We start from the raw sequence: 26,915 nt of genomic DNA, 5'->3' as shown, positions 1-26,915 counted from the left end.
ACAATAATCATAATATATTTCAAAAATAGTTTCCAACAGACGAAACTCCAGGAGAGTATTATTATTAGATAGGCGAAGACATACAATGCACATTATAACATCCATATTTAAGTCAAATAGCATATATATCTGAGAACAAAGTCATTATAATAACCGGTAAACCGATGTACTTTAATACCGGGGACAACACTTGAAAAATCGAATTTGACATTTCAAAGAGCTGGCGGGGGGATATATTTTCGGTTTGCACATTCGGGAATGAGAACAGAGAAATAATGTTTTTAATTTTATAGATAGGAGAAGTATTTCCGTGCATCTATTTAATATCAGTATAAATCTTCATAGATAATAGTATTGATATCTAACAATAGTTTGAACCAACGCACTAACATAACGAAATAATAATCACTGCGAGTGCGATATTTTTAAATTTATATTTTATTTCATAACAAATGGACGACTACATTCTGTTTTATATCTATTTCGGTTTGATCTTCAGATATAATTTTTTAAAGTGTTAAGTGTATATAAGCGAAAACCATAGAAATGTCTGAGGGGCACGGTGAACCAAATATGTTACGAAAGGAAAGTGTAGTGAACGCGAACGTTCCCACTGACAGTCCTATAACAGATCCTGGTCAAGTAAGAGGTGGAAACACTGATGGAAATGCTGGAAAATTCGAAGGGCAACGCGTCAAATCAGGTGCTTTAAAGAAGGCAGCGCGTTATCGAAGCAGATCACTCTCGGCCTCTTCTGCGGATTCATATAGCTCTACTTCCTATACTGGTAAGTAATAGTTTATTTTCATTACTTTAATTCATAATTAAAATAGCCTTTATTCAGATACATTTACATTAACATTTACATTGACAATTACATTTAAACAAATTTCCATTTTAATCCTCTTCTAGTGTATCTGTGTGCCCTTTTTTGGGCAAAGGCCTCCTCCAAATACCGCCATTCCTCTTTTCACTGTGCCTTGTACCACCTGCTGTTTCTTTAATGTGGTCTATCAACCTTCTGAGTTGTCTCCCTCTTTTTCAATTGCTGTACCTTGGGCACCAGTTTAATAGCTTTTTGCTCCACTTTTCTGTTCCTCTTGCCATGTGCCCCGCCCATTTCCACTTTAGTTTATTTATTGTTATTGTAACATCTGTTACCTTAGCTATTTTTCTTAACACTGTATTCTTTATTTTGTCTCTTCTTTTCTTCCCTATCATGCATTGTTCCATCGCTCTTTGACACACCTGTAGCTTTGTATAATGTGCTGTAGTAGGTGCCCAAGTTTGTGATCCATATGGTTAGTACAGGCAGTATTGAAGAGCTTTTTTTTAATTACGATGCTCGTTTTCTTATTTTTCATGACTTCTTTAAGTGCCCAAAAGCTCTTCCATGCTGTTGCTATTCTTGTGTTGATTTATTTTATTGTTGAATCCGTCATAGATATTGTCTGACCGAGGTAGGTTATTTAACAGTATTATTTCCTTTCTGGGATTGGTCATTACTTTGGTTTTCTCGGTATTCATTCTAAGACCGACAAACCTGCTTTCCATGTCAAGGTCTGTGACCATCTTCTCCAGTTCATCGCTTGTTGAGGCAAATAGAATCAGTTAGTCTGCAATCTTTAGTGGTTCAATCTTTCGCTGTTTATTATTAGTCCGTATTTATCCCAACTTAGTTTTTTGAATATTTCCTCCAGCACAGCCGAAAACAGTTTAGGTGACAAAGGGTCTCTCTGTCTCACTCCTCGTCCAATATCTATAATCCCTCCTAACTTATCCATTTTTATATATATTCCTGATTATTTTTATATATTTGTTGTTTATTCCCTGACTTTGCAAGGCTTGCCATATTTTTTCATGTTCCAGAGAGTTAAAAGCCTTAGAATAATCAACAAAGCATAAGTAGATTGGGAGATTATATTCTTTGCTTTTTTCGAGGATTTGCATTACTACAAAGATTTTATAATAACTAATTATTATCATGGAACTTTGTGGTCAATGTATTCTTGCCTAAACAAATATGTCAACTCTTTTCTGTACTGTGAAATAGTGTTCACTGCAGGTAATACAATACATGATTCACTAACCACTGTGTAGCATGTCAGTGAGATAAAGGACTAGAATAATTTTTAATTAAAAAAATTGTACTTTAAAACAAAACATTTACAGATTTAGGTGGTGGCACATTCAGTGATTAGGGTTTTATTGCTGGTTGTAACCATACAATGTGGTACCTGCACCTAAATCTTGATCTAAATCTGTTGCATGACAAGCTACTGTGCTAACACAGCTCAAGAATAGTCAGCATACATGTGACTTAGTATGCTTAGCAATATGTGAAAGTTACATCAAGTGACCACAGCTTCTCACTTCAACTGATAAACATTATTATTACACTATATAATATCCCTCTTATGCATTAAACAAAATATGTCTATTTGTGCTCTTTGGGCAGAAGTACTGTGATGAATAGAGTCAGATTTTTGTGTATGACCTTAAATAAAATAAAAGACACTATAGAATTTAATAAAATTATAATTATAAAACAAATGTATGTAATTACAGTATTATTGATTATTTACATAGACATCAATAATTATATAAGTGTGAGCGTTTGGTGGACTAGGGCCGGGGTCGTTCAATATAACTTTCTTAAATCTAGCCAGACGATTGTCAGCATCTGCAAACCATGATGGAAAAGCTAGCTGCTAAACGACAACGATAGACCAGACCCACACAACAGACTTCTTCTACTATTTGAGGAGCTTCAATTGGAATATCTAAGATTTCCACCATACTCCACAAACCTCTCCAACAGGTTACCATTTTTTCCAAATTTGGATAACTTGCACAGTACAATCTTCAACTCTGATGGGGCAGTCGAAACTGTTTTCAAAGATTTTATTGATTCCCATCTGAATAGTTTTTTAGTTAAGGAATTAAAGAACTACCACATCTAACATTTTTTAGATGGCAAATGTGCATAGATTGCAATAGTACATACTTTGATTAATATTCTAATATTTGGTATTTTATTATTAAGTAAGGACCTAATATTATTGTAAAGTTTACAGCCTAAGTCAATTATTGAGTTTTTAATTAAATAATCAATAGTCTGTACACAATACAAGTATAATAATTATTAAAAAAAACTAAATGTTTTGTTTAGAGAGTATCATGAATGCTGGCAATTTGCTGCTACTTATTTGGCAGGAAAGCACCAGATCTTGGGTCACCTACTAGAAGCTAACTTATCTTTGATAAGCTGTGCATTTGAACACCTTAAGTATACTGCAAAGGGAACTAAATCATAGTTTTTTGAGTCATTTGTTCATAATAATAACACAACTTTATTTCATAAAAATACAAATTATACGACACATTAACAGTAAGTTTCATTGGCAACAAGGCATTCCACAATTTTAATTTTGCATTCTCCAGCCATCTGGTACAAGGCCATTTTACTAGTCTTTGTATCCTGGCCACTTGTCCAGCCCATTTCCATTTTTCTTTGAAAGGAGACAATCTCCTATTTGAACAGTGTTATTATTATGAAGAGCATAGCGTTTCTATGTAAATGTTTTAAGTATTCACTCGAGAGAGTTCTTCATCCCTGAGGGTGTATTTGAACCACTGTGCCGAACTCTATTTATTTAATACTCTGTCCGAGTTGAGGGCCAGGCTGATAACCTATGTGAAAAATGATACATGTAGCACAATATTCCTAAAATATAATATAGAAATCAATGTAGGTCATTTAGACATTACAGTGTTTAGTTCATGTTATTTATAACTCCTGGAATTACTCCAGATATATATAGATGTACTTGTCAGTGGAACTTCTGTCTGAAATGTTTTTGAAGTGAAACTAGTGAGAAAGATTGAGAGTAAGGGATATTGAGAAAAAATACACGCTATTGGTTGATGTATTCGTTTAGTTACATATTAGAACTTTAGATGGCAATTCTGTCGCATAACGTCATGTACAGTAACATTTTTTATTTATTGATATTATCATTAGCACGTATAAAGTGTGTAAACAGTGTGAATATAGATATACAAATACACGGAGTGAATATACTGGTACATGATCATCTATTGGGGCTTTTACTTTAGTGATAATTAATTTACAAAGAAGTTTCACTTCTGACATGTGTACTTTGTACGCACGCACTTTTTTTTCTTAGTGGCAGTCTCCGTAACACTGGGATTGTGTGTTCATAGCACCAGGGTACCGATGGATGTACTTCTGAGAAATTGAAATGAATTGGCGACAGTCCCAATGTACAAAGAAAGCTACTTGTCAAAAATAGAGGTTTTCAGGAGAGTGTAATGAGTGTTTGAATCTCACAGAAATTAATCTATTCACTTTTTTCATCAACTATTCTAAAAATAGATTAACAATAAACTATTATAATATTTTATTTATCTGAAGATATAACTAATCTAATTATCATTACAGCTTCATTCAGACTGATTAGTATTATTATTATTTTTTCAACATAAAAATAAAAAATAAAATTAATTAGTTTTTAAGTTATCTAATTAATCATTTACGTCATCACCCTGGACTTCCTTAGTAAGATTAAGGTTTTTATAAAATTCATGATACTTTTGTGGAATTATCATTGTCACACAAAGTAATCAAGTCCTTGTACTTGTGCTTCAGTTATCGAAATTGGCTGTTTGTATAACTTCTCTAGTATGATCTCTTGCTCTTTCTTTTTTCTTGCTCGTTATTTCAAATTGTGAGCAGTGTTGGCCTAGTGGCTTCAGCGTGAGACTCTCATACCTGAGGTCGTAGGTTCGATCCCCGGCTGTGCATCAATGGACTTTGTGAAAACATCGTGAGGAAACCGACATGTCTTAGACCCATAAAGTCGACGGCGAGTGTCAGGCACTGGAGGCTGATCACCTACTTGCCTATTACGTAGTTGAAAAATGATCATGAAACAGATTCTGAAATCTGAGACCAAGACCTAAAGAGGTTGTAGCGCCACTGATTTTTTTATTTCAAATTGTAATCACAGATCAGTTTTCTATAGTTATCTTCAAAAAATAATATTTAAATTCTAAAACATCTGGACATCTCGCTTGAATATTAATTTCCGTTGTTTCCATTCCAAATAATTTTCTCATTGTTCGTATCTTTTAGCGAGTATTTAGTATGTAGCCATTCTTTGAAATCTAAAATTAAATCTTACTTCTACGACTGTATAGGGTGGGACAATCCATTTAGCCCAACAAACCAGTGTATACCATTCATCAGGTACATAAATGATTTTGTTTTTTACTGATCTTTCTAGAAGCACATGAACGCTATCTGCCTCGTTTTGAGTATGTCCCTTATCAAAGAAACGATGGCACAAGTCTATCTTAAATTTGTTGCTGTAACAAGTACATAGATACAATACGATTGCGATTCTGCCCTGCGAACTTTAACACCGGATTCAACCTTACAAAAGAAAACATACAACTTGCCATTTCATTAGCGCCGCGTGATTATATACGGATATAATTTTACTTTATTTGGTAAGAACTCTGATGTTGGCACGTGGGGTGTTATTAATATTCTGAAAATGAAACATTGCTGTAATATTTTTTGATGGATTCGATTGATAAAATAGATATTTTATCAACGTTTTCCATCTCTTTGGCTTATATATTTTAATTTATCACTATCCAATGGTGAGGTAGTTTTTCATTGAGTGACATAAGTCACAGTGATAGTTTTTCGGTACATGAAAATGAATGGTTAACTGTTGATTGACGATATATTACGCCTTAAGAGCGGCCAACCCGTCTATCTTTTCATACAAACGCTCGTACGTGATTATGGCGTTATAACATATATTTCTTTGAAACTTTTGAACTAATAGGCACCTTGTGCACTATATCTAGGTTTCTATTAAAACGTGAAATCAAAATTTTAAGAAACAAATTCATTACAAACCTCAAAAAATCAGCCTTTTTGCACAAATTTTTATATGAAGTTTGGGCGTTTATAATGTTCTCATTAATTGTAACCGGAAATAAATATTTCCATAGAAACCTTGCAAATGTAATGGAGTTTCTAATTGCAAAACTTTTTTTTCCATAATCTTGTAAGGCTTACGAAAAAATACGTATTTCTTGGAAAAAGTTTTATGAAATTTCCGAGATAAAGCTACATCATATATCTTTGGTTATTTGTTGCTCAGACCATACAATTTTTTAAATACGTAATTCACGCTCTAAATAATGTCGAGAATCTTTTCGAATATAATGATTTTTGGGTACAAAACTTGTAACATGTCTCATTGCCGAGCCCTTTATTAAGGCATTTGTAATGGTTGGATGATTTTGGTGAAAACGTCTCAAATCTATAGAAAAGATGACTCGATATATCATGTCTTGATAAATATCGATAGCAGATTGTATAAAATTATTGCTTATAGAAAGTGTATTTTTGAACATAAAAAAAACACGCGTTAGAAGTCATACTTCTTTGGGTAACAAGATAAAAATCTTTTTAAACATTTTATTTTTCGCCTTATTCTACGTTTGTAGAAAAAAATCGGCTGTCTGTAAAGTCGGTTTACTGACGATAGTTGAACGTGACAACGTCATAAAAAAATACTGATGGAATGGTTGCATTTTTCAAAAGAAATTTTTAATTTTATTTGTTTGATAGATTATATATGTTTAACTCTAGCGGTAGATTTTTTTCCTACTTACTTGATATTTTGGACAATTTACACAATAATTTATAAATAGTAGCCTATGTGTTATTCTGATGTGTAAGCTATATTATTGTAAAGTTTCATTAAAATCAATTCAGTAGTTTTTACGTGAAAGAGTAACAAACATCCTTCCAGAATTTCAAACATTTGCGTTTATAATATTAGTAGGATGTATGATGTTTATTTTTATATATTATTTTAAGATTTCTTAAAACGAAATTAACTAAAGAAGCTTGTTAAGGAAAATCGTTAGACAGATGGAGTCGCAGCTAAAAACTAGTCGTAATTTCTACGAAAGACAATGAAACAATACGCGCATTGTTTCATTTTACAGAGTTTTAATTTAAAATGTATGAAAATAGATGTTAAAGATGTTTTTTTTATAATATTTTAATGAATAGTTTTGTGGAGGTAGGATATTGTTCGCTTCAATATAAATAATCCTCTCAAACTCAAAATAACTTTATTAAAATAGGTAAACAAGTACACTTATGAAAATAAGTTAAATTAATTCTAAATTTAAATTTACTACCAGTTCTCAAGTCATGGGCGTAGAAGCAAGAAGAACTGGCAAGAATCTCTCCGCCACTCTTTTTAATCACCATGTATTGAGTCATCAATTTGAAAGATTATCTTTCTTACGTTATCCGTTTGTCCTCTATAGAGTTAACGTATTTGTAATACAAGTTCACCTTTAACTAACCAATTGACACAGTTAAAAAGTTTTAACTGTATAAAGTGTATGGAATAGTGAAGATTTAGTGTCCATGGTATCACCTAACATCAGCCCTGCGATTCTGTAACTCACTTTTCGAACTCACACAGCGGTTTTCGCATCGGCGGTCGCTCTCAAATCAGTCGTAAAGCAGTCATTTTATGATTTGGCATTCTGATAAACAATAAACTACAAGCTCCCACCTTATCAGAATGCCAAATCATAAAATGACTGCTTTACGACTGATTTGAGAGCGACCGCCGATGCGAAAACCGCTGTGTGAGTTCGAAAAGTGAGTTACAGAATCGCAGTGCTGGTGAGCCTCCGGCCCGTTTGCACCCTGTATTGTAAAATAAACTTAAAAAAATCTAAAGAATCTCGAATTTTCCGAACAGAATATTTTTCTGTATTTTCTGTAATATATGTACGATCCGAGGCCGCTGTCTTGGTTATAGTAATATAGTTCCTATGTTTACGAGTATAAGTGTTAATATTGTGCAAATATCATGGGTCAATCGTGCCCAATTGATCCAATGCAGTGGTATCATTGTATGGAAGCGGTTAGTTATATATTTACCCGTCTACTTGAAAAATATACCCAAAAACCCTTCATGAATCGTTCGAGGTATTGGTGAAAACCACAAATCCGTGAGGTAGATTTTTAGTTGTATCTAAAACTCAAACATTCTTCGCAAGGTAGCGTTCGTAAGACATGTTGTTTCTTCGACTTTAGAAATGGGACTACCACGAAAAAGTCATTTTTATTATTTAATATTTAGCCTATAACAGTCAGAAATAACGTGGCGTCATGTATTGGTAAATGAATTTCAAAATAAGTTCGGTAAATGCAGAGATTACCTACACCCTCTTAAAGATTTCTTCTATCTGTAGCACGTGGTCAGGCTGATCTGTGGCCGAGATCTAGGCAGCAGGAGAATCTCCCCTTTCCTAAAAAGGGTCTTTATTTAGTTAATAGGCCTTGACCAGTCCCGACCCCCCTCTCCCGTCGGGCCCGGGCATCGATTACTCCGCAAATATCTTCATGATATTTTTGGGCGAGTCGGAGCTGGCCGTCGGAACCCGCGCTCTCTTGTGCTATTTATCTTTCTGACATAACTGTTTATGGCAGAATTTTTCCAGCTGCGACCTGTGATCGAGCAACATGTTGGATAGCCCAGGTTATCCTCATGCCAGTCTCGATATCCAGATCGTACTTGGATCTTTCGAAAGTCGGATAGTCAACATTTGGTCGGTCCTTTCGTCGGAGTCGCATGCCCGAAGACAAGCCCCTTCATTTCTGAATAGTGTCCCAATTTACTGGGACTGGTCTGGTAGCTGATTGGTCGTTCAACTCGCTCAGGAAGCTGGCAGATCTAAATTTAAAGATTTAAGACGTACAATGATTTTTTGATTCCATTTTTAAATTTTAATCTCGTCTTGGCAGCCATCAAGGTCTGATTGAAAAGCAAACGTTTAACTGTCTCTGTTATGTTTACCATAGATAAAACGGGAATAGCGTAACGGTCAATAAAGCTTTATTTACGCAATTCCAATAAAATACCGGCAACGTATTTCCTATCATCACTATCACGTGTCATGTGACACCTTTGGTATCACTGATCTACTGCCCCCGTATCAAAAATCTAAGAGCGCGGCCCTGTTTAATAAACACCGAGGTCATTTTTTTGTAAGGACCTCGACTTTTATTAATTCTCTTTTGAAGTGAAACTTCTTTAGGCGCATGAGGGTAATTTTTTACGGATGCAACTAATATTAGCGTCACGAAGGTGTGCAGCGTTCTTGTCGAAGAAAAGGGAGAGCGATTGAGACCGATTGAGAGAGTGAGAAGGGTGCATTACCTTATAAAAATTCTATTTTTAAAATTAAAATTTCGTAAAGAATTTATGAAATATTAGTATTTTATATTTTATGCAAAATAATTTACTGAAATCTCAAAAGACGAATTGTACATTTCCACATGATTTTATTATCAAAGAAATAAATTAAAAAAAAATATATTATTTGTATTTTACCGAACATACCTTCCTTTTTCCCTCCCTCCAAGTATCGGAAATTTTTAGATTTGCATAAATATGAACAAGACTTAAAAATAGTTTGCCAAAGAAGTTTCACTTCTGACATGTACCCTGTACTCACGCACTTTTTAAAGGAATTTGTTTTTAATATAACGTTGAAAGGAAATATTTTTTGAAAAATAAATATTTAATATTCCGTAAATCGTAAAATATTATTGCCTTGAGTTTATTTGTTCGTCGTGATTCTAACAAAGCCTTCGAGTCGTTAGAGTGTCGTAAAATCTTATCATAAATACACAGTTAATGGTTAAGATCACTGGTGTATTTCCGAACCAATTCGACATTTCACACTTTACTTAAAAGGCCGGCAACACACTTGCGAGCCCTTTGGCATTGAGTGTCCATAAGCGACACGCAATTCCGAACCAATTAGACTTTGGGTCCTTCAAGAGCGTACCCATTCTTAAAAGGTCGGCAACGCACTCGTGAGCCCTTTGGCATTGAGTGTCCATAGGCGACAGGCAATTCCGAACCAATTCGACTTAGGGTCCTTCAAGAGCGTACCAATTCTTAAAAGGCCGGCAATGCACTCGCGAGCCCTTTGGCATTGAGTGTCCATAGGCGACAGGTATTTCATCATGACACAGATTCATAAATCCGAGTCCCAGACCTAAAAAGGTTTTATGATTCAGTGGCGAATCATTTATTTATTTTTATATATATAAACTAAAACACATTCAAATGTCTTCACTAAACAGTTAAAAACAATACAATTAGTAGGATTTTTATATATACATATATCTTAAATATTTATTATTCTAAGTAAACGGCCCCAGCTTGGTTGATCTAATAACCTTTAAGTTAAAAAGCCGACTCCGCATTAAGCCAACACATTTCACTTCAGTTGACGGTCAAGCACCGAGTGCAGCACGCGAGTGCAGTGTTTTTGATATTTTTATTTATTTAACACGTAATACGAGTGATCTGTGGACGATTTTTGTAAATAATACTAAACTGTTGGTTTATTTTCGAAATTGGAATTAGATTTGGTGACGTAATGTGTGGTTATCGATTTATGTGTAGAATTTAAAATTTCGAATGTTGTGGAAATTATCTTTGACGAATCTGTGTGTTATCTGTGATTAGGTGTTGCGAATTAGTGAATTAATTGGTCGCGTTTCAAATTTAGAACGGCATTGAATTGCAGATTTTAAATTTGTTCGATTTTAGTTCTATCTTCGAATAACGGTCGAATTAATTTCAAATTTGGAATAGCGTTTCGTTACGAGTTTCATAGACTTCGGCTTAATTTAATATTTGGAATAGTAATTTCGATTTCAAATTCGTTTTACGAATCTCTGGTGTTGTTGCGGTTTGTATGGATAAAAATAGGCGCAGGTTGAATTTTAAATTTCGAATATAAATGTTATGTCATTTTTATCATGGCCTTAAAATTAAGTGTATAGATATTGAAATTGACTGTAAAATTTCTTAATTTATTTTGCATGAGTTATAAAATAATATTTCAAATGAAATAGTAAATTTTTACTTTATAAAAACCAAACCCTGTTGTGACAATATTTAAAATTATTATTTCTTTTTATACTGACCTAAAAATGAAGGTGTAATTCGAAGTTAATTTTTTTTTATTTTATGACCTGGATACAAGTCAGTTGGCCGAATATAGTCGGTTCTTTCAAATTAGATTAGTTTCATCTATATCAGATATTGGACCATTGATATTTTATATACGAGTTCTCTCAATTATTTTTACAAATGACAAGCCGTGTGTATGTATGTTCGGTTTCTTTGGATAAGTGTTTATCATTACGCGGTCTCGGGTTCTAGGACTGTTAATTTTTTTCAATTACACGGTTGTCGGTTAAATGTGATGGATTTTGATATAGTTGGTGCTGGCTCGTTTCTGAATCTGGGGACTGCGCGACCTTCATGTATGTCAATATTTTTGATCTCTAGTCAAGTCAAGTCAAGTTTCGATGGAATTGGTGGTAATCGGGCTGGCTGTTACGTGACCCATGGGCATTCACTGCCACAAGGCGAGTCCGTTGCCGGCCTTTTTAGATACGCGCTTGAAGTGCCCTTATGTCGAAATGGTTCGGGAATACTTTAATTATTGAGTTTCGTTCCATCTATTGTTTTCAAGTTAGTTAAGTTAGGGTCATTAATTAAATGGATCTCAGGATTTATAGTCCCTGACATAAATAGACCAAGTTGGCCTTTTGGCCTTGAAGGGTTTTGGTGAGCGTAGCTCTGCCCCAGATAGGTGCACGACTAGCACAAGGACGTCCTACGAGACTCCGACCTCGGCTTGGGGCGTCCTGGAGGCTGGAGTAGTCAATCGTCTGAAGGGCAGGATAGGTAGCTCACTAGATTGAACGAAACACTAAGCCTGCTCTGGTCAGCTATTGTGTGGGGACCTTCTTTATCGGGAAAGGATACATCGTTGTGGAAGAAGGAAGATGTTCTTCCAGCCTATAGAGAGGATCCTCGACCAATGTCGAGATGAATATATGCTCATCGGGTAATGTTTCGATAGCGCGTTTTAAGGTGTGACGTCATCGTACCGACATATAGAGGAAGGAAGGTATACCGATCCTCCAACCAGAGGACTTCCTTGACCACACGACCAGTTTAATCACAGACTGTGCTGAAATGTCTAGAAGTATATATGCTCAGCTGGAAATGTTTCGATAGCGCGTTTTAAGGTGTGACGTCATCGTACCTACATAGAGGAAGGAAGGTATACCGATCCTCCAACCAGTGGAGAGGATCCTTGACCACACGACCAGTTTAATCACAGACTGTGCTGAAATGTCTAGAAGTATATATGCTCAGCAGGAAATTTCGATAGCGCGTTTTAAGGTGTGACGTCATCGTTCTAAGGGTATGAACACCGACCACTGTTTCTACTGAGTTCTGACACGGTTGTGGTAAACGCTGTACCCTCCCGTTCAGGAGCCCCCTTTGGGTAGTGTTAGGTCGCACCACACTGGTACGGTGCTGCCCTCGACATGGGCTCCAGCGCAAAGGAGAAGTCGCCTAACAGTGCTAAAATGTCAGAGTATATATGTTAACGTAAAATTGTAAACACCGTTAGATTGTAATCTATCTCGCGAGATTATAAACTGTCGAAAGATTGTGAACCTCAGCTTACTGCTTACAATTTAACGTATTATTATTCGGTAGATTGTACTACACTAACTTAGTTATCATTCAAACTTCTTTGGTCAATTACAGATTAATTTTACTTTCCAACAATTTCATATAACTACCGAATAATAATACGTTAAATTGTAAGCAGTTCGTTGAGGTTCATAATCTTTCGACAGCTTATAATCTCGCGAGATAGATTACAATCTAACGGTGTTTACAATTTTACGGTGACATATATACTCAACTGTAAATGTTTCGATAGCGCGTTTTAAGGTGTGACGTCATTGCATTTATAAGATTATAGGTACACACGAAATACTGTAGTTACAATGGGTTTTATTATTGAAAATTTCGGAAAATCCCAGTTGAAATATAAAATCGATAATACTGCATCGTGCAGTGGCGTATCCGCCATGTATGGATATAGATATTGAGAGGTAAAGATTGATGTAATACCTGGATCTGATATAATAATTGTGAAAGGAACCCCTGGCAAGATCGGGTCAGGGTTTTCAGATCTTCTATAAAAAAAATCAGAGGCGCTACAACCGTTTTAGGTCTAAGCCTCTGATTTCTGTATCTGTTTCATGATATCAATCTAATAGGCAAGTAGGTGATCTGCCTTCTGTAACACAGGCTGTCGTGTTGATCCGCCTATTAAGAATAGCGTGTAAAAAAAGCAGGTCTTGCTGACTTCGCCGACATTCTAATGAGTCTAAATTAAAATAATTGCAATGAATGATTGATTTCTATAGAAAAATTCTAAGAAAACTCAAAAACTACTGCTCAGTATCTATGAGCAGTGTTGGCATAGTGGCTTCAGCGTGCGACTCTCATCCCTGACTTTCTTTCCATGAGCGCATTTAACATTCGCTCGTACGAAGGAAAAGGAAGGAAACCTGCTTGCCTTAGAACCCAAGTCGACGGCCTGTGTCACAGAGAGCTGATCACCTACTTGCCTATTAGATTGACATATTATAATCAATCAGATACAGAAATCTGAGGCCCAGGTCTAAAAAGGTTGTAGCGCCATTGCTTTTGGTTGGCTTTGGTGTGGTTCACGGGTCACAGAATAAGAGTATCAGATACCTTTTAAGATAATTTTTTTTTTTGAAGTCAGTTAAAAAAGCCGGCCATGCCAGCCAGGTATAGGCCGCTAGTAATTAATTCTCAAGGCTTTAGGTTGTATCTGTTTGTTTTTTATGTCTACAATCTGTGCCTACAATCAGTACGATGACGTCACATCTTAAAACGCGCTATCGAAACATTTCCCGCTGCGCATTATATATATATTTTTTTTTATGGCTCTGGCACGATTTGTGCATTAGCCAGCGTCAAGTATAGGATTTTTTATAATTCGTGCTAGTCTTTTAGAAATTCGACCGTGTCCTTCATGTACGGTTTAGGCACTCGCCCGGTACCGCACAACCCTCCCAAAGGCCGAGAACAAATTTAAATTAAACTAAAACCTGCCCTCGAACCGGGAATCGAACCCGGTACCCCTCACCTATTATATATTATGCGACATTACTAGTCTGTGCTTTCACTGGTATAGGATCCTCCCTTTAGGTTGGAGGAAGAGCATCTTCTTTCACAAATTCATCGTGATGCATGCCTAATCCAGAAATTGGCATGGGTATTTCGTATAAGTTCCTATTACAACAAAACAAATATAGAAATCTGATATAGTTTTAATAGTTCTCAACAATCTACAACTCATATAAGCGTAGTAAATTAGTTATTCAACATTAGTTCTAGGCCTTGGATTAGGTCCGGTTCTATATAAGCAATAAAAATATATTTAAACGACAAAGGAAAATGATAGGCAGGCAACGGAACTGCCATAGTCCAGCAGATGGACAACCTGACAAATTAAAGGCCGCGCGGCAAATCAAAATCAGACCAGCATAAAACCGCCTTTACCGAGGAAGGTGAAATCCCATATTTTACTCCTGGAGCCCCCGTCCTGCTCTTCAGGCGTCTACAGGAGTCTCACAGGAGACGCCCTTGCGGTAGCCGTGAGAAGAACCTAGCTGAGCTACGTTCGCCAATACTGTTCGAGCTGAGCTTGCAGCGAGATTCCTAAAAAATATAGACACCGCTTTTAGTGGTAGCGTACTTGGTAGTAAGCTTTTGAAGTGAAACTTCTTTATCGGGGTTGGAAAAAAATGTAGTGTAACATTTTTCGGTTACGCGTCACATGTTTCGGTTACGCGTCACATTTGACCGTTACGCGCTTCTTTTTCTCGTCCCTACCACGGTTGATTCGAAGAGATTCTAAACCATTAATAACAAAAATTTATAATAACTATAACAATGATACTAAAAATTATATTACAATTTATGAAATTCTGTAATAATCTTAGGGTAAAATGAAATAATTGTATTATTTGTATTCAAGTCTGTGATATTAAAAGCCTTTTGTTAAACTTTATCTAATTTAACTTTATTTAACCAATTTCTGTAAAGTTAGTTGCATATAGATAATTTTTCGAAAAATAAGGTCATAAAATAAGGGTTTTACTTAGTTTATTACTAGCTGCCTCCGGAAACATTTCGCCTTAAGATTTTACTTAGCCTACCTTTTTAGTAACATACCAACATATGGAATTGCTATACTACCCCATAGACTGTTATTTATACATTCTCTCCATAAAAACCTTAAGAGTTCCAGCCCCACTTCGTTTCGCAGTTACGTTACGTAGATAGATACCATACCATACCATATGGAACATTTTGCTATGCTACCCCATAGAGACTGTTCGCTATTCCCCAAATTAAAATTTCTCTTCATAAAAACCTTCCTCAGAGTTCAAGGAATAATTAACTTGAGTTGGTCTTTAAGTCTTGAGCTTAGCAACATATTAAAAGGTATTTCTAATGGGTACATAACTCGATAGCGGTTGGATCGTTTTTCATGGATCTTTGTTGTCTTCGTCTCTGTCAGAAAAACTATTAAAAGCCTTGGAAAATAACTAAAAAAAATTCAAATGTTTACGGGTTTCGAAACTGTCAAACATTTAATTTTCATCCCCTTGATACGGTAAACTCTTTAAGAAAGTATTTAAATTAAGCTGTTAGATAAGATATATCGATAATGGGTTTTTTTTAGATTTTCATGTATAGAATGGCTATACAGCCCCTTGTTGGCCTTAGCACTCCTCAAGTACACTTGCCATGGCAATCCATCCAGTTCTTCCCGCGTTCAACTTAGAACCCCTTTTGTTTCGAGGTCCTTGGCAACTGCATCCCACCAACGTAGACTCGGTCTACGGTCTGGCTTTCGGTGCTAATGTCTCAACCACTTTAGCCTGTTGCTCTATGAATCGGACGACGTTGGCATCGTCTAGGATGTTATAAAGTTCCTCATTGTAGCGAATACTCCAAACACTGTCATCGCAAACAGGACCAAAGATTCTTAGCAGAATCTTCCGCTCGGAAATAAGGAGAGAAAGCGTCTTTCTTTCTAAGGGGCCAGGTTTCAGAACCATAAGTGAGCACCATATATATTGGTATTATTTATTTTTGTGTTAATTTCTTTATGAAAGAAATTTCTTAAAATCAAAGTTCAGCGAATCTGTAACGTTGCGTTGCTAGACTTAAGATCACCAGTATAAACAATGCCTACATCAGGAATATTAAAAAATACAGTGGAAGACCCATCATTGAAGAAGAGACATTCCATTATATCCGGGAGAAGTGATTTCTGTAAGTACAGTACTATAAAATAGACATTGGCGTGGCGTACTTCAGGGGTTACTTAGGGGTACAAATAGTTTTCGGACCTACCGAATTCACTAATTCAACAAAATCGGTTAAAACGATTCGTAGATTATTGACACGAGAGTTTACGCAATACGCAATTTTTGAGGTCTGCCCTGCTCATGCTGCTGTTGTCATTAGAAAAGGCAGTACAGTAGAAGACTCTTTGTCATACGATTGGTCTGATGATGGCTGTTGAACAGACAGTACCGATATCAAACGATTGGTTGGATTGGAACATTGGTTGGTAGGAGTCATAACAAGATGAAAAAACATGTATGTGTACTTATGTACACGCGTTAGAAGTTATACTTCTTTGGCGTAACAAGATAAAAATCTTTACAAAATTTTTACCTTTTGCCTTATAATACGTTTGTAGGAAAAACGACACTAACAATAGAAAAAAGGTATTTTATACATTGAAAGCTTTATTATTAGGGAGCGTTCAAGTATTACGTAAAGAATTTTGGTAGGGGGAGGGGGTCCTTTTGTAAAACGTTACGATGCGGGGCGGGGATTAATTGCGTGACGTAATACATGAACGCTTCCTAACACATTATCTAGTTACATAAAGTTTATTTCATTAAAAAAAAATAGGTATTCTTTTATTTTAAAATGTTGCCCATAGTATTGCCTTTTATTAACATAACTTTTGCACGCTGTAAAGCACGCGAAACTTCGGATTTTTTTTTAATTATGAAAAATAATTACTTATATGTTTATAATAATACATAACTTCAATCCGGTAAAAATGTGTTTTCTTTAAATGTTGACCATGCTAACTTCAGGGTGTCGGTTTTATATGACGGTGTGCGCGCATCGTAAAAAAATACTCTCATAAATTTACCCTAATGCGCCAAGGATAATTTTACTTCAAAAACGTAAAATCCATGCGCCCATTCATTAGCTAACTTGACAGATTGGAGTGACTAGGATATTGAATTCAATTGAATAGCTGGAGATAAGATAGATAAAGACCAGTCAGTGGAAGCAAATTATCTAAATCAGTATCTTGCATGTATGAATAGTTGTGCTCTGCTCTTTCACTCGAATTAAATCAATAAGCTCGATATTCTATATGGCCTAAAGCTTTCGGTAAATAGACTTAAATAGACTTCTATATAACTGTAGAACTTTGCTGTATTGTCAATAGTTTCCGCAGCATATAGAAATCTTTATTGGTCTTTTCACACCTTACACTATCGTAATTTAATTCCGTAAGTTATTGAAATATATAGCCTTGTATCAGGGATAACGTAGGCTTTTAGTGTTGGAATAATTTATTAAATCTGCCCTGTAGTTTTGAATCAAAGGAATTAATACGAATGTATAAATGTGATTACACGAGCAGTGTTGGCCTAGTGGCTTCAGCGTACGACTCTCTTCTGAGGTCGTAGATTCGAACCCCGGCTTTGCACCAATGGACTTTGTTTCTATGTGCGCATTTAACATTTGCTCGAACGGTGAAGGAAAACATCGTGAGGAAACCGACATGTGAGCCAAAAAGTCGACGGCGTGTGTCAGGCACTGTCACCTACTTGTCTATTGGATTTCAAAATGATCATGAAACAGATTAAGAAATCTGAGGCCATGACCTAAAGAGGTTGTAGCGCCACTGTTTTTTTTTTAAATGTCATTACAGGGAGCCAAAATATTGCCAGTAACAGATTAAAATCAATCCGACATATTGCAATATGGCAAGATAACATTTTCAGGAGTCATATTTAAAGGTCAAAAACATGCAATAGACATAAGAAAAATATATAAAAATCTTGACTATAAGTGACCACGATTTGACAATAAATTATAAATTTATGTAAATGATAATATAAATGTTCCAGGGTCGTCGTCAGATGAAGATGAAGGTGTCCAGCCGCATGAGAAAGCAATCGCCGCTGGTCAACCAAATCCACCATACTGTGTGCGCAATGTGGAGCAGCATGCTTTCGGAAGACGAGAAATCGAAATTGCTGAACAGGAGATGCCTGGGATTATGGCGTTGAGGGCTCGAGCCAAAGATGACAAGCCATTGAAGGAGGCAAAGGTAAGTCTTTTGGGGGAAATTGGAAAAACTATCGAAATCAACATCTTTGAGTCATAAAGTTCCAATTCCTATTGAAGTTGACGTCCTACGTCTTCTGACACGAGAATCACCAGGTACACCAAAGTAGGAGGTAGAACATGAACTTCCGACCGCATCACCTCGATGTCCCACGTTTTCCACAACTGTTTTAAGGCACACCGCGCACTACTGCTAGTTGGAACCAGCTGCCCAAATTCCGAACGGGTACTTCCAGAGCGTACAGATTCCTTAGCAACGCCCTTGCCTTCTGGTAGTGTACACACTATCACCTTACATCAGATGAGCAGCCCGCTTGCCCCTGAGAAAAAAATCCTATGTACAAAAGTGTAAATTTTTTATAAACATCTTAGAATACCCGTATACTCTCCTCACTCCGATGTAGGTCAAGTCTAAGTATTTCCAGCTGAGCATATATGCAAGTTATCGACATCAGCCACTGGCACCTTCGGGTCAGGAAATGGCTAGACTGGTGGAGGATCTTCTCTTTAGGTTGAAAGAGCTCCCTTCCTCCATATTTCGCTAAAATAATTATGATGACGTCATATTCTGAAACGCAATCGAAGTATTTCATTTTGAGCACATAACTTCATAATCATAATCATAATATTCTTCTTGATAAATCCTGGGATCTTCGGGCGAGTCAGTGGTTAGACTGGTCGAGGAATCCTTTTAGTTGCAAGGAAGAGCACCCCTCATCATAATATTATCAATGATATAATAATTATGAAAATGTTCCAGATCGTTGGTTGCACACACATAAACGCACAAACGGCGGTGCTTATAGAAACTTTAGCGGCACTGGGAGCGACCGTCCGTTGGGCGGCCTGTAACATCTATAGCACGCAGAACGAAGTAGCTGCTGCGCTGGCGCACGCTGGTAAGTTTACATTTATTTAGAATGTCTTTAGCATATGCTGTTAAATGATAGCTTTGACGAGCTCTCCAGTACCAGCTCCTTCCACTTGACCGTATTCAACGAAGAGCGGTTCGAGTCGTCGACGTACAGTCACTTTCTTGGCTTCGCGATGCGTAGAGATGTGGGATCTCTCTGCATCTTTTATTCGTTCGGATTTATACCTGCAGCTGAGTTTCATTTCATTTCTTCGAAATTACATCCGTATCACCTCGACGTCCGTCGTTCTACAACTCAGCGTTGTTTACAACAGGTTTGGGCACCACAACTGAGCTGAGCTACCCACTGCAGTATTTCTGAACCAATTCGACTTAGGGTCCTTGAAGAAAGGAGCGTACCAATTCTTTAAAACTACGCTCTGGTATTGGATGTCCATGGGCGGTAGCACTTAACATGACATAGTATTTTTTTTTAATTTTCTAGGGTTGACTACTACCTGGCCTATCACCCGACTTCGGGTTTATTATGTGACAGCCTGTGTACCCTCAATCCAGGCAGCGATTAAAACCACATCCTGCTGGATCCTTGCTAATATTTTTCATTTTATAGGTTTCGCGATTTTCGCCTGGCGTGGTGAAAGTGAAGAGGCATTCTGGTGGTGTATAGATCAATGTTGTACGCCGACAGCCTCTTGGCAACCAAACATGATTCTTGATGATGGAGGAGACGCTACGCACCTCATGCTTAAGAAGCACCCAACTGCTTTTAAACAGATCAAAGGTAAATATGTAGATGTTCTTAAAGTCACGTATACTTTACACTTACCCACTTACTTATTAAGTTACTCACTTACTAACCTACACAATACTTACTCATTTACTTACCTTCATACTTACTTACTCACTTACATACTTACTTATTCACTTACTTACCTACTTACTTACCTACTTACTTACTTAGTCACTTACATACTCTCTTACTTACTTACTCACTTATACTTACCTACACGCTTACTTATTCATCATATTCTAATGTTTGTTAATAATAGGGAATACATTTTTAGTATAATAGTTTTAGCTTTAATAGACTAACACTTAAGCAATAAAATATAAAACATACACAGACACACACCCACACACATACACATAATTTACACCTACACACATACCCTATGTGGTTTCCTCTATATATTGTAAAGTAATGTATTGTATTGTATTGTATCTTCTGTCGATCCGAAGTGGTGGAGGCCTGATGACCTGTAACACAGGTTCTATTACCTTTAGCAGGCATCAGTCTCACACAGACTTGCTTTTTTCATAAACAGAAATATAATATAACTGTCACTTCATTATGTCCTAAGTTTAAGTTTTTGTGAGAAAATAAATAAATAAATAAATAAATTCATTTATATACTTACCGACATATTTACCTACCTACTTACATATTTTCTTACCTCATTAATTTACCTATAAAATAAATCACTGTGCATTCCGCAATAAAAGTACCTAACATATAAGAACCGAGAACAAAGGAAACAAAGGGCGTGCGCGTGATTCACTTTAATATTCACTTGCACACAAAACTTCACGATTCAAATCACTTTTATACGATTACACACTTCACTTTTTGTCTATAAATGTTCAAAGATCCGGCCGAAGACCAAAATGTTGGTGACGAGGCGAAGAAATAAAATACTATTTTCGAAAAAAGTGTGCAGCTGCGGAAGCAGTGTCGAGCGGCGTGTAGTGTGGTCAGTGACCTCAGGCGAATGAACGAGACGATAGCACACCACACGCTCGCCCGGCCCCCGCCCCCCGCAGTTGCATCACACTATTTATTAACAAACTAAACAAAACTACAATTTCATCGTGCACATCATTACTTACTCATTTACCTACGTAGAAATTTATCTATTTAGTTTCATTTTTGGCGCAGCGGCCCAGCGGCATAGATATTTAGAATTCTATATTGTGTTAATACTAATCTCAGCATTACCTATATAGGCTAATAAACAATAAAACAAATTCCAGGTATAGTAGAAGAGAGCGTGACAGGCGTCCACAGACTGTACCAGCTGAGTAAAGCGGGGAAATTGTGCGTTCCCGCAATGAATGTCAACGACTCGGTCACGAAAACCAAGTTTGACAACTTGTATTCTTGCCGGTGAGTTTCTTTTCGCTATAGTGCGAAGTTAACACCATGTATAACTCGGTAGCTTGATCTATTTTGATAAATTTTATTGGAGTCCATAATAGTATACTATTAAAGGAACCAATGGCGTTACTGCCAGCTGTCAAAGCTTATAAATCGATGTCAAAGTCAAATCAATTTAAAACCGCTGACACTAGTGGTTTATTTAATTTTCCAATATTAATATAAATTAACGATTATTCAATGGCCGATAGTTAGTCGTAAATTTAATTGATAAATGTAATTTATTATGTCGGAGCAATAGTGTTACTGTCAGCTGCCAAACCGTTAATACTAGTGAATTATTGAATTTTCCAATGTTGCTAGTTCTATAACGATTATTCAACAGACGATAATAGTGATTACTCATTATTCCTTACAAGTAATCAATTGACAATCGTTACTATGACTACTGTTTGGGCGGGTTGGTTGCGGTTGCATGAAACATGATGCTATACATAGATGCCATATATATATATATATATTACTATAGACCTGACAGATGTAGTCCTGTGTTTCATCATGTTTAGCTTAATTACAATTTACAAACATATAATTGACATTGTCTTAATATATATAAATTACGTGTCACGTTGTTTGTCCGCTATGGACTCCTAAAATACAGAACCGATTTCAATCAAATTTGCACACCGTGTGCGGTTTGATCTAACTTAAAAGATAGGATAGCTTACATCTCAATTTATATCCGCAATATTATTTTATTGCAAAATATTTGTTTACTATTTGATAGTCACAATTCTAACAGATGGCGCTGTGTTGAAAGTACCAACGTTTCACATTAAAGCTATAATTTAATGCCATAACCACTAAAAAAGCATGTTGGTCCCCATGACTGGTGTTCTCCTACCGTTTCCCTTGAATAGTTTACTACTATGTAATATAACAAAAACCTAAGCCACAGCAACGCTTGGCCGGTCTGGTAGTATTATATAGATTTCAAGATTTTTTTTAATATGTTTACAGTGAAAGTATAATAGATGCGCTGAAACGTAGTACGGATATAATGTTTGGTGGGAAGCAGGCTGTTGTGTGTGGCTATGGTGAAGTCGGAAAGGGGTGCTGTCAGGCGCTCAAGGCTCTGGGATCTGTGGTAAGTGACGGTTGGTGCGGTGTGTGGATGTGATTATTACAGCATTATCATAAATATTAATTTAATATGCTCCAGGTGTATGTGACGGAAATAGATCCTATTTGCGCCCTTCAAGCAGCAATGGATGGCTTCAGAGTTGTCAAATTAACTGAGGTATGAGGCCTAATAGTTATTTCTATTCATTGGTTATTCATGAAACACCAGTGTGGATTGAAAAACATATTCATTAATTATTTCTATTCATTGGTTATTCATGAAACACCAGTGTGGATTGAAAAACATTAATTATTTCCTTTCATCACTAATTCATTAAACAACAGTGTATATTGAAAAACATATTCATTAATTATTTCTATTCATCACTAATTCATTAAACAACAGTGTGGATTGAAAAACATCTTCATTCACTCAACAGGTGATACGACAAGTGGATGTGGTGATCACAGCGACGGGCAATAAGGGCGTCGTGACACGTGAGCACATGGAGCGTATGAAGAACGGCTGCATCGTGTGCAACATGGGTCATAGCAATACAGAAATTGATGTCCACGCGTTGAGAACACCAGATCTGTTATGGGAACGGGTTAGGAGTCAAGTGAGTATTTTTTTTTAATTTAACTGGAGGGCTGAAGAATTGGTACACTCTTTTAAGTCGAAATACCTGTCGCCTATAGACAGTCAACGCCAGAGGGCTCGCGAGTGCGTTGTCGGCCTTTTAGGAATTGGTGCGCTCTTTGAAAGACCCTAAGTCGAAATACCTGTCGCCTATAGACAGTCAATGTACAGGGCTCGCGAGTGCGTTGCCGGCCTTTTAGGAATTGGTGCGCTCTTTGAAGGACCCTAAGTCGAAATGGTTCGGAAATACTTCAATAGGCTGGTTACACATAGCTGGTTATACACGTTGAATAAAGTCAAGTAGAAGGAGCTGGTACTGGGGAGCTCCCGCTCAGTTGCAAGCGGTTGCCCGGAGTGAAGTACCGTCTCGTCTTGCTGACTGACTATGGAACCTATATAAATTGTTATGGGCAACAAGACAGCAAATGGCAGGTGGCAATGTGTGTGTAACATGTATAGCAAGAAGTTTCGTGCAACTGCAAAACAAGATGGCGTCGCACCTCTGACGTAACATGCTTGTAAACAGACGTGAATAATTCATTATTGGACGGGCTAAGAGAGCGAGCCTTCTGCCGTTGAGTGTTAACTTCAGGTGTGCCTCCTGCCCGTTTGCCCTCAGTTCTATAAAAAAAGCTACTACTTTAATGAACTTTAAAGTACTTTCATAAACTCTTAAGTGTTTTAGTGAATTTTAAAGTATTTTCACGAACTCTACAGTATTATAGTGAATTTTAAAGTACTTTCATGAACTCTGTTATTGATAATCCACGAATAATCATATTTAATTTATAATTTTATATATCGTTGTTAAAAAAATATTTTTAAATAAGTGTTTAGTGAATTTCGAGATACTTTCATGAACTCTTAAGTGTTTTAGTGAATTTTAAAGTACTTTCATGAACTCTTAAGTGTTTTAGTGAACTTTAAAGTATTTTAGCGAACTTTAGTAATTATACAGAGTACTCAATAAACTATAATCAGTCCTATTCCCCAAAGGTGGACCACATAATCTGGCCGAACGATAAACGCATAGTCCTTTTAGCGGAGGGCCGCCTCGCCAATCTCTGTTGTTCCTCTCTGCCGTCTTTCGTGGTCTCCGTGACAGCTGCCACCCAGGCCTTGGCGCTGATCGAGCTGTATAACGCGCCACAGCATAGATATAAGGTGAGATATATATTTTTGTAGATGAATATACTTCTTCTTTTTTTCGTTGTCGGTTTATTCGGTCAAAAAAATTCAACTAAAAATTTTGGCTTTAATTTCACTGTCAGCTGTCATTTTTTTCTTCTTTTTATGTAACAGTCAAACAGTCACGAGGCTCACCTGATATTAAGTGATACCGCCCATGGACACTCAATGTCAGAGGGCTGGCCGAGTGCGTTGCCGGCTTTTTTTGTTATATTACAGTGGGCAAACGGGCAGGAGGCTCATCTGATGTTAAGTGATACCGCCCATGGACACTCAATTCTAGAGGTCTCGCGAGTGCGTTGCCGGCTTTTTTTGTTATATAACAGTGGGCAAACGGGCAGAGGGCTCATCTGATGTTAAGTGATACCGCCCACGAACACTCAATTCCAGAGGGCTCGCGAGTGCGTTGCCGGCCTTTAAAACAGCATATTATAATTAATTAATTAACTGTTATAGGCTGACGTCTACCTCCTACCGAAGAAAATGGACGAATACGTCGCATCACTACATTTACCGACATTTGACGCTCATTTGACGGAACTAACAGACGAACAGGCAAAATATCTTGGCCTCAATAAAGTCGGTCCGTTCAAGCCGAACTACTACAGATACTAGCACAAACAGAACGGGGCTAAAACGCGGGAATCGCGGAAGAGGACGCCCAACGCTTCGATATTTGAAAATGGAACAGCTTAATTTGAATATGGAATTTTATTTGTGTTTTCTTAAAAAGCAAGATGTTTGAAAATGGAACATTTTTATTTGAGTATAGAATTTAATTTGCGTTTCCTTAATATGTTTGAAAACTTTTAAATTTGGAAAGTTTCATACTAAACTACTATAATATTGTATTAAAAAGTTCGATGTTTGAAAATGGAGCAGCTTAGAATATAGCATTTTATTTTACGCTATGAATTGCTTTAGTGTGCTTTTGAATTTAGAACGTATCTATATAGAATATAATTTAAATTGCGTAATGTCAATGTCAAAATGGAGAAGCTAATTATTTGGATTTAGAATTTTATTTGACGCTTTAGATGCGTTTTCTAATCTATGCAGTGCGTTTAGATTTGGAACGTATGATTAAATTTTATATAAATTATACGTAAATTAGTGTTGCTGTATGTAAGAAATATGCAGGGAGAAAAGTTTTTCCATTCAAACCGAACTATTACAGATACACACAGTCAATATGTAAGTAAATAAAGGATATTTGAAAATAATACAAGAGCCTTACTTGAATATAGGATATTGTTTAAATTTGGAATGTATGGATTAATTTAATTTTAATTATATGTTTATTAGTAGTGCGTTATATGGTAAGAAATGATATATTATGTTAGTCTATTTAAGCCGGACATAGGTATAACTTTTTGAAGAAAGAACATGTATTTGAATAGAATTTAATTTGACGCTTGAATTTAGAATGTGTTTGCGGTAGCTTGTTTGAATTTAGAATTGCGTTCGAATGTTAGATTTAACTTTGAGTATTGTAAATTTAAATTTAGAATTGCAGTATTAGCCGTGAATACTTGAAAATGGAATTGTTTATTCAATAAAATTAATATTTTGTTTCTAGGTATATTTGTTTTAACGGATCCAGGATTTCAGTACTTCACATTTTCAAAATTTCAGTATTATTTGAAAATAGAACGTAAATTTAGCTTTTGTTTTAAATATTTTATTAGATTGCCATTGGAATTGTTTGTTACCATAGTGCATAGAATAAAACTATTTTATGTTCTGTATTTGTTACCATAACAGTATTTATGAACTGGTTTTATTTGTATTTAAATTATTAATATTTTTTATTTAAAGAATTAATTATTTATTTGCCTTTAGTCAATTATATTAGTTTGTCATTCCTAATTTTGTGTACCTGATTTAATTTAAATTATTCATACATTAATAAACGAATCGATACATTAAATTCCATTTGTGAGCGTTCAAGTATTACGTAACGTTTTGGTCCTTTTGTAAAACGTTGCGATGCGGGGCGGGGTTAATAATGACGCGTTATTGTTAAAATTATTTTCGACTCACAGCACATAATAGTAACTAAAGAGACTCAAGGTGGTCACGAAACGTTTTACTATACTTGAGTACAGTACTAGGGTACTGAAAAACGTTACGGCGAGTTACATGGGGGGGGGGGTCAATAATCTCCAAAAATTGCGTTACGTAATACTTGAACGCTCCCTTTGCTGTAATCGTGGTTTTCGAATCGATGACGTGATTAAAGTATGGATGAGGCTTCTTATATTTTTGACGTCTTCCGAATGTCATCCAAGTCAAAACGTTGCTGAAGAATGTTACCATGTATAAATACAGCCTAAATGTAGTATATGTAAGATTGTTTTTATAAATAAAGAATAGAAATTCTGTTTGTTTTTTTAAGTGTATGTCTGGTTTCTCAGAAAAGAAGATGTCTTTTTTGGGAACCATCAAAGGTTCATTTAAATA

At 36.2% G+C, this 26,915-nt stretch overlaps 1 protein-coding gene across 4 annotated transcripts; it reads left to right on the top strand.

Moving 5' to 3' along the window:
* The first annotated feature begins 235 nt into the window (after positions 1-235).
* LOC125062667 (adenosylhomocysteinase-like 1) lies at positions 236-26,494 on the top strand. 4 transcript variants are annotated; one of them, XM_047668730.1, is made up of 11 exons: positions 10,458-10,475; positions 16,248-16,358; positions 18,254-18,456; positions 19,234-19,372; positions 19,958-20,128; positions 21,379-21,511; positions 22,523-22,649; positions 22,725-22,802; positions 23,065-23,244; positions 24,246-24,428; positions 24,909-26,494. In XM_047668730.1, the coding sequence occupies exons 2-11, from the start codon at positions 16,271-16,273 to the stop codon at positions 25,065-25,067; spliced, it is 1,461 nt and encodes a 486-aa protein (XP_047524686.1). In that variant the 5' UTR covers positions 10,458-10,475; positions 16,248-16,270; the 3' UTR covers positions 25,068-26,494. The 4 variants fall into 4 exon arrangements, with proteins under 4 accessions (XP_047524684.1, XP_047524683.1, XP_047524686.1 ...); XM_047668728.1 differs by lacking the exons at positions 10,458-10,475; positions 16,248-16,358 and adding an exon at positions 236-787 and having other exon boundaries at positions 24,261-24,428; XM_047668727.1 differs by lacking the exons at positions 10,458-10,475; positions 16,248-16,358 and adding an exon at positions 236-787.
* The last annotated feature ends 421 nt before the right edge of the window (positions 26,495-26,915 follow it).

This window comes from Pieris napi, chromosome Z, assembly GCF_905475465.1.
Source record: "Pieris napi chromosome Z, ilPieNapi1.2, whole genome shotgun sequence".
Classification (NCBI taxonomy): Eukaryota; Metazoa; Arthropoda; class Insecta; order Lepidoptera; family Pieridae; genus Pieris; species Pieris napi.
Note: the sequence above shows the minus strand (reverse complement) of the source record. Positions and strands in the feature narration are given on the sequence as shown.

Coding starts and splice junctions, on each gene's coding strand:
- LOC125062667 (XM_047668727.1), top strand. CDS start 547: ATGTCTGAGGGGCACGGTGAACCAAATATGTTACGAAAGGAAAGTGTA. Junction 18,457..19,233: donor AGCCATTGAAGGAGGCAAAG/GTAAGTCTTTTG, acceptor AAAATGTTCCAG/ATCGTTGGTTGCACACACAT. Junction 21,512..22,522: donor GACAACTTGTATTCTTGCCG/GTGAGTTTCTTT, acceptor ATATGTTTACAG/TGAAAGTATAATAGATGCGC.